This window comes from Parathielavia appendiculata, assembly GCF_033297405.1.
Source record: "Parathielavia appendiculata strain CBS 731.68 unplaced genomic scaffold N657scaffold_15, whole genome shotgun sequence".
NCBI lineage: Eukaryota > Fungi > Ascomycota > Sordariomycetes > Sordariales > Chaetomiaceae > Parathielavia > Parathielavia appendiculata.
Window position 1 is genome coordinate 459,966 of NW_026944234.1, and position 10,449 is coordinate 470,414.

At 54.5% G+C, this 10,449-nt stretch overlaps 2 protein-coding genes across 2 annotated transcripts; one reads left to right on the top strand and one right to left on the bottom strand.

Moving 5' to 3' along the window:
* Positions 1-469: 469 nt before the first annotated feature.
* On the bottom strand, positions 470-2,744 carry N657DRAFT_701548 (multicopper oxidase; the record flags this gene model as incomplete). Its single annotated transcript, XM_062797357.1, has 6 exons — positions 470-883; positions 998-1,066; positions 1,134-2,106; positions 2,154-2,223; positions 2,367-2,445; positions 2,502-2,744. The coding sequence occupies 6 exons, from the start codon at positions 2,742-2,744 to the stop codon at positions 470-472; spliced, it is 1,848 nt and encodes a 615-aa protein (XP_062644510.1).
* A 6,146-nt stretch (positions 2,745-8,890) lies between these two features.
* On the top strand, positions 8,891-9,843 carry N657DRAFT_648920 (uncharacterized protein). Its single transcript, XM_062793617.1, has one exon. It carries the CDS (start codon positions 9,165-9,167, stop codon positions 9,447-9,449), a length of 285 nt encoding a protein of 94 aa, XP_062644511.1. The 5' UTR covers positions 8,891-9,164; the 3' UTR covers positions 9,450-9,843.
* Positions 9,844-10,449: the final 606 nt, after the last annotated feature.

Consider the following 10,449-nt stretch of genomic DNA (forward strand, 5'->3'; position numbering starts at 1 on the left):
TCAGTGAGTCGGAGTGTGAGGTGGATAGGGGATATCTGAGAGATGAGTAGCTCGGTTTTAATAGGGGATTTACGCCTTTACACAGGGCCCCCGACATGCTGCGTACAAAAACAATGTGGCCTTGTGTCCTCACGGAATACCTGACTTGTTGCCCAGAAGCCTGATCCAAAACAGAGTCTCGTCACGGTTTCTACCCCGTTACTCAAGGTGCATGATCAGACGATCTTGAAATGAATGTAATTCTTTGTCTGACATTGCCGGGCAAATTCTCCGGGTACCGGTAGTTACCTTACCAACCCAAGGCCCCTTGTTGCCCCTTATGCCCTCGATCTCAACTACTGACTGACAACCAAATCAACCACGCGAAACAAATGGTCAACAATAGCCTCACTCAAACCAAACTTGAACCAACCCAGAGGTATACTCACCACCACCGCCCTCCCCCATCTCCCTTCCTCCCTGGCGAGACTCAAGCCCTCACCATCCACTCACTCTCCTCGACAAACCGATGCCTCAGCCCAGAATCAATCTTGGGATACGGATTCGTCGGCCAGTACGCGCGCCACTCGTTACAAACCCTATTAAAGTCATTCCGGTCCGCCGGCGAGATCCGCTGGCGCAGGTCGTTTGGCCGCTCCAGGAAGTCCACGCTCAGCCCGCCCGACACGTGCCAGGCGATGTGGCAGTGGAACAGCCAGGCGCCCGGGTTGTCCGTTTTGAAGGCCAGCAGCAGCCAGCCCCTGGCGGGAAGCATGGCCACGTCGCGCCGTACCGGGTTGGCCCCCCGCAGGCGGGGCAGGTCGACGGTTGGGTCGAAGACGAAGCGTTGCTGGGAGCCGGGGGGCACGTCGGGGGAGCGGCCTAAGACGAGGAAATCGTGACCCTGGAACGGGAGTTGGTCAAGGTTATGTGGCATGCGAGTGGAGTTGATGGTATTGGGATATAGGGAGAAATGGGTTGGGATCAAATAGGGGAAGGGGAAGAAGGGGCGGCTTACGTGCAAGTGCATGGGATGCGGCAGACTGAAGGCGCCGTCGGGATCATTCTCGACAAGCCAGTACGTCCACTGCGGATTCAGTCAGCTTTCTCACCCGGTCTCTATCATCCTATGGGGAAAGATGAGAAAGACTCACCTGATCTACACCGTCAACCTGGACAATATTATCACTGGCAGGATAGCTCGTATTTCCCGTCATGACATACTCCAACACGGGCTTGTTCCAGTTGACATTAATCGCACTGCCATTGACTTTCCACACAAACAGGGGCGTGCCGGTCAAGTCAAGGTTCACCGGGAGGGTATTGCTAGGCTTCTTGACAAACCCGTTGACGGGCACATTCCGGGTGACGACGGGGGTCAGGTTGGGCAGGTCAAGGCACTGATGGTCTACAGGGGGGGTGCCGCGGTCGGTGGGCAGGCCCCCGGGGGCGCCGGCGTAGTGGAAGATGGCAGCCGGGTGCGGGTTGAGCGAGCCGCCGCAAAAGGCTTGACCGCCAAAGGTAACGTTGAACCAGTAGTTGCCCGGGGTGCGGCTCGCGTCGATGGTCACGTCGTAGCGCTGGCCCACGCCCAGGAAGAGGCTGTCGACCGTCATGGCGTTGACGGGCACCATGTCGGCGGCGATGACAGTCATGGTGTGATTGACGAGCGAGACTTGGAAGTGGTTCTCTGTCGACGTGTTGATGATGCGCAACCGGTGGCGCTTGCCTGGGGTGAGGGTCACGTTGGCGTACTGCCCGGCGCCCGTGGTCGGGTGCTTGGCGGTGCCGTTGAAGAGGACGTTGTCGCTGAACGGTGGGCCGTTGTTCATGGTGAAGTGGACGAGCTCGTCGGCGCTCTTGTAGTAGTAGTCCATCAGGGGGAACACTCCCAGGTCGATGTCGTAGGGAAGTGAGGCCGGGCCGTTGATCTGGATGGTGCCGACGACGCCGTTGCCATACTGCGCCGAGAAATGAGAGTGGTACCAGCTTGTGCCGTACTGCTGGGCCCGGAACCGGTACACTTTCCTGCCGCCCTTGGGTGGGATGGGGCACTCTGTCACACCATTGGCGCCGTCGTGAAGGTTGGTGTTCTTTTGGTGCATGCCGTGCCAGTGAATGGAGGTGCTGGTCCCATGTTAACGCTGAAGTCTCAAGTCGAGAGGGGGGCATACCCGTTGGTAATGAGGTTGTTGATGACAGTGACCTGGATCGTGTCACCCCAGTTGGCGAAGATGGTCGGGCCTGGGAGGGTTAGCGTGAGAAGGTCAAGCAACTTGGCCATCAAATGGCCCGGTGACATACCCATGATTTTGCCTGTAGACAAACCTGTCAGTCAAGTCCAGTCCCAAGAACCTCAGCATGTCGAGGGTATATTTTTTACATACCGTTGACGAGCATGACTTTGTTCTTGACAACGCCGTCTGGGCCGGTCCAGTTGTCAATTTCCGTAAGAGTCAGAGTGTACTATCTGCAATCAGCTCCTGATCTTTTCTAATCATGAATACACTGCATGTGCTTACAGGCCGAACGACGCCAGTGTTCGGCGAGTTGACTTCGTAATCAGTATTGATATTGAAGCCTGGAGCCCAGCACGCCCGGTTGCTCGGCGTGTGGCAGCCGGTCTGGCGCCTGGCCGTGTCGTCCTGTCTTTCCTCAAGGGGGACGAGGAGGTCTCTCTGGACAGGCGTGGCAGGCGGAGCGGCGACGACACTGGGAGCAATAGCGCCCAGCATGAGCGCCACAACGCCAAGGAAGAATTTCATGATGAAGAAGTTGTTGAGGCCGATGGGACTTAGAGAGCCAATTGAGTGGACTTAGGGAAGAAAAAAGGCTGACGGGGGGATATGGGGGACAGAATGGCCGTCCAGATGACCTGGTGAACAGAGAATACCAGCATCATCAATGGGGCGACTCACCCCATTATATAGACGCAACTGCGTTTGTGGAGAAGCGGCTGGGATGTGATGGATGCTCGTAATCGACGTTCTTCCCCTCAGTCTGCTTCAGTCCACACGCTCGACAATGAGTCTCCTCTCAACAGGAGCGGCAGGACGGTGTAGAAGGACTCGGAACCATGACGATGCTGAAGGATTGATGTAACGCTAGAGCCGTGTTCGGTATGGTATGGTAAGCATCATGGATGTCCTCGGAGGGCGAGTAGCGCCCCGGTCGATGAGTTGTCGTTGTCAACGACACCTGACTCGTGATCGTGTGCCTGGGGTAATCTCCGGCGGCTGAAGAGGGGCCACAGAGGCGTAGTGGTGTGTACGATGATGGGTATGACGAGACGCGTGACGCCAAGAATAGGCAGGGCAGCGTTTGTGTAGAGCTGCCAGCTCCTTTCCCCCCATCCCAACGAGGCTAGGGGTTCAAAGTCGTGTCCGGAGGCGCGGCAGAGTTGATTGTGACCTCTGATAACCCGACCAGGCTCAGTAAAGCAAGCCATGTGAAGCCTCAGCTGTAAGGTCTAAACGTTCACGGACGGTATCTGTGGACTGGTCTCTGGTACGAAAACTCGCCTTGACCACGAAGGCGCGGAAGGTTGTAGCCGAGGTCAATAGTTCTGCATGCTTCTGCCAAAAACGAGTACCTTAATATGAGTAGTACTGCACAAGTGAGGCTTGAGAATTCCCGTCTTCTCCCTCCACGACGCTTCCGGATTGGGGAATAGATATTATTGGAGCAAACCATTAACGCCATCGGCCCTATAGGAAGTATTGGCTTGGCCGGCACAAATTGCTAGCAGTCTTCCTGCCGGTGTTTTAGGCGCCTGTCTGAAGCATGTCTGTACATGAAAAGGGGCAAACGCGGGCAGCTGGGGGAAGTGTGTGTAAGTGTGTGCATACGGTACCGATCCCGGCTCTGTCTCTCGTTCGGCGGCAGGGTTGCTGCACGAAGGCTGACTGACAAGATCCTCGTGGCTGAATGCGCAAGCTCTTGGCAGGGGAAAGATACGTGGGCTGTAGAAAGTTAGATGTAAATGTTGTTCAGGGGCCCTAGAGGGTTTGTGGGACTTGTCAGGTAGGTAAGGTACCTAGTGTAAGGTAGCTTGCCGTCGCAGTAAACGTGTCGTGGTGGCCGAACATTCATCCAGTAAAAACATCTGCTTCACAATTTGCCTGAATACACCACGGGGAGGCAATGAGCATACATCTAATGGACATGACATGCAGAACAAGGGTGGTCTTGACGGGCCCTCCCGGGGCAGGGGGTCGGCTGACTATAGGTAAAGATGTTCGGATAGGGGCTGCCGTTTCAGCACTCGAGCGACTGGGCAGCCGGCGCAGATACACTGGCTACCTACAAGTGAGTGGTCGACTATGTTCTGGAATCCACAGGGTCCATTCTCAGGGCAAGACCCAAAACGGCAGTCGACTCGGCTTACGGGACAGGGTATAATGCTGTACGACAGCGCTCGATGTCACGGTGGGTACCACGGCTTTGGTTGCCTCGGGACGGAATGCCACGCTCAAGGTGTCGTTCTTTCCGGCTGCGACCCCCCCTTGCGGGACTCTGCCCTACCGATATAACATTGAAATGAAAATAAATGGAGACGTCGTTCGCCTCTAAGCCCATGGACCAGACGGCCCTGGCAATTCATTACTGCTAGGTACTTGGTCTTTCGACGCATGATCAGCTCGTGAACACATGGACACGGTTGGTTCTCCTCAAGCGACTTGTCGTTGTGCGGTGGAAGCTCTTGGAGGTCGACGCATGTCCTATCTCGGACTCGATATGAACGAGCCAAACGGATGATGCTAATCCCTGTCTTGAATACTTCTCGCTGACTGGGCCGTGATTCTCGTCCTCAATCCTGCCCCGTGAGACACCTCGATCCCGGTCTCCAGCACTCGGCGAGCGCGCAGGGGGGTCGGGCAGCTGTCATCGTCAGATGAGGCCAAGGGAGCTAGGTTACGCCCGAGCATCCCGAGAGCTTGGGTTCGGGTGACACAGGAGCGCTCTGGGCATTGACTTGGCGTCGGAAATCGGACCCGGAGGTGATGACTGGAGCCAGCCAAGAACAACGGAGAGTTTTCCTGGGAGAGACACTCACCCGGCTCATGTGACACGCCTGGTGGCGGCAGGTCGGGGGTCAACCAATGGACCAAATGGCCCGCATTAACGCTACATGTACGTACCCGAAGGTGCGTAAAGCAAACTTAATCTGGCATGCATAGACGGCAGAAGTCAAAGGGCGGTACTGCTTCTTCTCGCTTCTGCACCCAGGCCAGCTGTGACACTGCCATGCTGTGGATGCTGGGTCTTCCCGCCCTCGGCGTTGAGGGAGCGTTGCTTTCATTTCAGTCAGTGTGACCTGCAAAGGTAAAACACAATCAATGAACCAGTAGTTAAATTGCGTGCGGGCGAAAATGACTTCCATCGATTGCATCGAGAATCGGATCGTATTCCGTCGAGGCTTGAAAGTTTGCGAGCCACCCTGAGAGCGGGACGGCGGGCTTGGCTTTCTCAATGAAGCTGCATATCGGGCTAGGGAAGAAGTCCTTGTGTAGTCGGTCCCGAGCCGCGTCTCGTTGCTAAATATAAGGGAAGGTAGAGGTAGATTCCGCAGACTATTGGCTGCATGCCGCTGCCGTCCGCTTATTTCTCGGCCCAATGGGAGAAAGTCCCCTAGGACACTTGAAGCTTGTCCAACTGTAGGTTGTTATTGCTGGCATCTCAAGCAATTAGATGGTTCTGCCTCTGACCCAAGGGATGGAGTTCATCCTGGCAGCATTCGAGTGATGATGTTAGCATATTCAGGAATACGGAAAGACCATTGCAAGTAATAGGTTAACAGCGATCCTGAACATCATGATTGCTGGTCTGGGAATCTTGTTGGCCCTCTGACATTGCCGTCGTCGAATTCTTCCCTCACAGTCTAACCGACATAACTGCCCTGGTTACTGGTCGTGACTACAAGACCTCAAAGCTTGCAGCATTAGCAGCATCGCTTGCGCCAATCTTATAACCACAGGCCGGGTAGGCGCGGGTTGGAACGGTCAGAACAATTGCCCATGCTGTGGAACTTGAGTCACAGCTTTTTGTGGATTTTAGTGGTAATTATCGAAAATCAAAATGATCCAAATGTCCCACAGGAAAGTTTCGTCGCAAGGAGGCTTTTCTCGAATGTAGACATCCTGGAACTTGCCCAGACACAGATCGTTGCGCGGCGAACAAGTGAGCCTCTAGGTGCGTAGATATTGTACCTTACCTACAGTAATCAAGGTACCTTAGGGAGCCTGTAACTACTGTACTAACCTGCCTGTTTGGTCGACATCATTTGGCCCAGCTGAGCTGAGCGCACACCAAGAACGATATCTTGCTGCAGGGCTGAGCTGAGGACAGTGACCAATGAATCTGAAACAGAAATGATCGACGTGAGCAACAACGCGGCGTGTTGAGTCCAAGGCGGCGGGAGCCGCCGAGCATTCGAGAGACCTTTCAAGCTTCACCTTCTTCCCTCTTTGTTCATCTGTTCTGACCATCGAGTTGAATACAGGCTTTCCATGCTCGAGATGATGATTCCTGGTTTTGCTGTTTGTTGGATTAAGTTCAATGATTACGTATGGAAAGAATGGCCACGCTCAGAGAGCAAAGCGCCTGCCTGTCCTGTTTAAACGCTGTCAATCAGGATCGGGCCCCTGCATGCCGCATCAACAAAACCCGGAATCAAGGCAACATCATCCTGGGCCGCTCGCGCTGGGGGCGGGATCAAAACCGGGAAAAACTGGGCCTGCCGGCATAGCGGAACTCCGAACCACGTTGCTGCCCCTTCCTTTGACACCGTCCTCGCGTCCCGCATCCCAACCATTCTGCCGCGCATCATCCACACTAGCATCTAATGCTCATGGCGTCGGTCAAGGGGCGCCGCAACCTCTACTCACCGCTTGGTTTCTTGTATCGTGCCTTTCTCTTACGCTCCATCAACGCGGCTGAGCCGCTGAGGTCAAGCCGTCACCTCCAATAGAGTGCCGCGTCATGCCATCCTTCGTTCTCGGTGGCGTGGTATGGAACCAAGATTGCCCGAGAATTATCGCTTCCAGTCTGTTGGTATCTCTTGAGAAACACCGAACCTCAAGCACCAGCCAGGCGCCCAGGGCTAGGGCGAAGAAACAGGAACAGAACCTAATCTGACTGTCTAGCACAACTACGGCAGGACGCCGAGGTATGATAACAAGGATGGTGTCATATCCCTGTGGAATGCGATTTAGGAAAGAATGGAATGAGCGTTGAGAGATGATCTCCAACTACATGTAGGTACCTCTACCATATGATGGAGGACTGCCCAGGCCTAGCATACCTTAGATAGTCGACCGAAGAACAATGAGCACTCTCCCCAGCCTAAATTAAATGACCTATGCGACGACTTTCCAGCCCTTCAGAAGCTCCTCTGTGACTTGCGTGCCTCGATGTGCGGTCCCTAATACCATGCGCTGCCGTTGCACACAGTCGATTGCCAGGCAATGGCATCGCTTTTCTGACCTAAGTCATGCCATATGCCAGTCAAGTTCGCCATCACCCTAAGAAAGTGCGGATGGTTTCGACCGAAAACCATGCGAAGCTGCAGCAGCGAACGTTCATGCCACAGTCTTGATGTGATCCCTGCCTCTTTGCTCGTCTTCAAGGACCCGCCGGGGTACACTTTTGCAAGAATCCGTCCTATGTCTGTCGTTACTTTATGTACTTCCCCAAGGCCTCTACAGCTTTCTTCATCGACGCAGCAGCTTTTATGTAAGCTTCGTATTGTCTCCCCTTCTGCTTGTGTATCAAGCCCATGAATGACCAGGTTGCTATTGTGTCCGGATGCTGCGGACCAAGGGCTCTGTTTCGTTGATTCTGCTCCTTGGCGAACAATATATTGGCTTCAACAAGTCTGCCTTGTTGATAGTATATCAACCTGGCCAATCCCATCGTGTCGATCGTATCCGGATGCTCATCGCCTGGGACTTCCCGCCTGAGCGCCAGCGCTCTCGCAACTAACGGCGCCGCGAAGTCATAGCGGCCCTCGCAAATGTGCAGCACCGCGAGTTCTGCTATCGTTGACATCGTCTGGGGATGCTTTTCCCCCCCAGGAGCTCTTGCCGCTGTCGTAAAGTTCCTCGGACACTGGCTGGCACTCTCCAGGTTGACAGCGAATGAGATATGTTTCCAGAAAGAGCGGCAGCTTCTGTGTCGGTATCGCGTCTACCTTCGGCTGAGGCAGAGCCAGCAACGAGAGCTCTTCCATGTGCCTTGCCAGGTGCTCGAGGGTTGAGCTGAGAGTGGACTCTTCGTAACACAGGGGACAAGACGCTGGCCGGGAGCCGTCCATTGGTTGCTCGTAGAGTTGGAGGAGTCTGTCAAGCCGAGTGTCATGCATTGACCTGGATGCAGCACCTGTATACTGCGACTCGAGATGCGCTGTCATTTCTATATTGGACAGAGAACAACGTCGCATCGGTGTCTGTCCCTCAGCAGGAATGAGGCTTTTTCATGCGACCTATCAACATGCTGGAAGCGTGAGCTGCTTGCTGGGTTATGGGTTTAGCTGGAGACTGCCCAGATACGACAGAAACCAAATGAGCCCGGGTCTATTAGACAGCTCCGCCGATCGGTTCCGCCTACTATTCCTGGGCATCCTGCAGCCGGAACATGAAGATGAAGATGAAGATGAATGTGAAGTTTCCGTACAGGATGGAGACATCTGGAGTGGCGCAGAACCAACGAGCACAGGTACGACCAGCAGTTGTCGACATAGTTCCAGAGCCTGACGCTGCAGTTGACTATTTATGAGAAATGCGGATGATGCTAACTGTCACCCTTCGTCGCAGAAAGTGACTCTCAAGGGGTTGTTCTCACTTCGGTCACACCGTCAGTACCAGTCATTTGTCTTTGCCGCTTCATGGGCACAGCCGAGTCAGTATCACGAGGCCTCATTCATTGTGAAGAGCAAAGGGGCACAGAGGCAGCAAAAAAGAAGATTGATCCTCAAATGCGTTCTGCCTCCAGGAGAGGAGCATACCAGATTTCAGTCGCTCCGCGACAATCTGGCATATACATCGCAGCTGACGCCCGTTTTATCCAGGCGTGATAGGTTCTCCAGTGCCGCTGCCGCAAGTTGGGCGGTTCTATATCTCTGCCGCACCCCCTGGCTGAAATAAGGCGACTCCCCATGGCAGGCATTCGAGGCCATCCATCTCGGCATGCGTTTGGACACGTCACTCCGTCCTGCACCAATAAGACAACCACCCGTAGCTGTGTCGTGCCCTAGCAAATCTACAATCCCGCAACCTACACCCCTTAGCAATCATCCCGCGAACACTCAGGGCACCGAAACAACAGCAGCCCCTGTACAGTTTCCAAGGTTTACCCCCAACAAGATCCTCTTCGCCCTCGGCGTGTTGCTCACTGAGCTCTGTCTCAACAACACGATCGAGGCAATCCGTCACCAAAAAACAACATGGAAGTACAAACTCGGAGATGGATGAAGTCGCGCTGGATGACCTCGTCGACCGGCAATCAGACAGGGCCACTCCTATGGGTACGCCGTTCAGCGGTGTCTGCGCTGCGAGTTTCCCGGCCGTGACGCGGATAAGTCCTTTGAGTTCCAGAGGTTTCGGAGGGACTTCTTCAATGGCATCGTTGCGCCAGTGCATGCCGCGTACATGCTACAGTTGTGGAAGAGACGACATGCCATGGGCTGGTTTTGTTGTGGTGTTGGGAATGGTATGTCGGTGATGAAGGATTTCCTTTCTTCCAGTTTCTACCTCAATGTCTTCTTTGATACGGAAAAGAGCCGTATGCTGGGAAAAGAGGGCAAATGCCATGTATTCGGGGAAAAGTCAGGTTGTAGTCCTCTGGTAGTTGCAAGCAGCAACTGCAGTGGTGGGAGATATCCCACCATCCATGGTGGGGCAGCCTTATTTTATCTACATACAAACAACGACCCCACCAATGGTGGGGTATAACACCTAGCCCTAACCCTGCGCGATACCTTCCGGTATCATTCTTCCTCATTGAACAGACATGACAAGAAATAAACGCAATACTGTCCGGTATCTGCCTACTTCCTCTTTTCTAATATCCCTAAATAACAAACGCTACAGGAAGCCGATTCTTGACTACTTGCGTAAAGTCTTCAAAACCGGCGCCTTTCGAAAGCTCTGAGAAAACCTTATCTAACTACGCCGACTGCACGCCCGCGCACTTTGCTGCGTGGCCGCGGTGGGTGTGGAAAGTAGGGCGATTCGAGGTGCTGCGGACATCCCGAAAAACTCTCACCAGCGCACGGACCAACAGGTCACCTGACTCCCACCCACAGTTGCCCAGGCGACCACGCCCTAGTGCCCCTGAGCCCCTGAACCCCTGAGCCCTCGAGCCCTTGGATGGGACAGGATGACCGCCCCCACCCCTCCAACTGAAGGGAGAGGAGGAGGACCGGCCCAGTCACGGCACTCAAGCGGCCCCCCGACACCTCCTCGTTCCCCC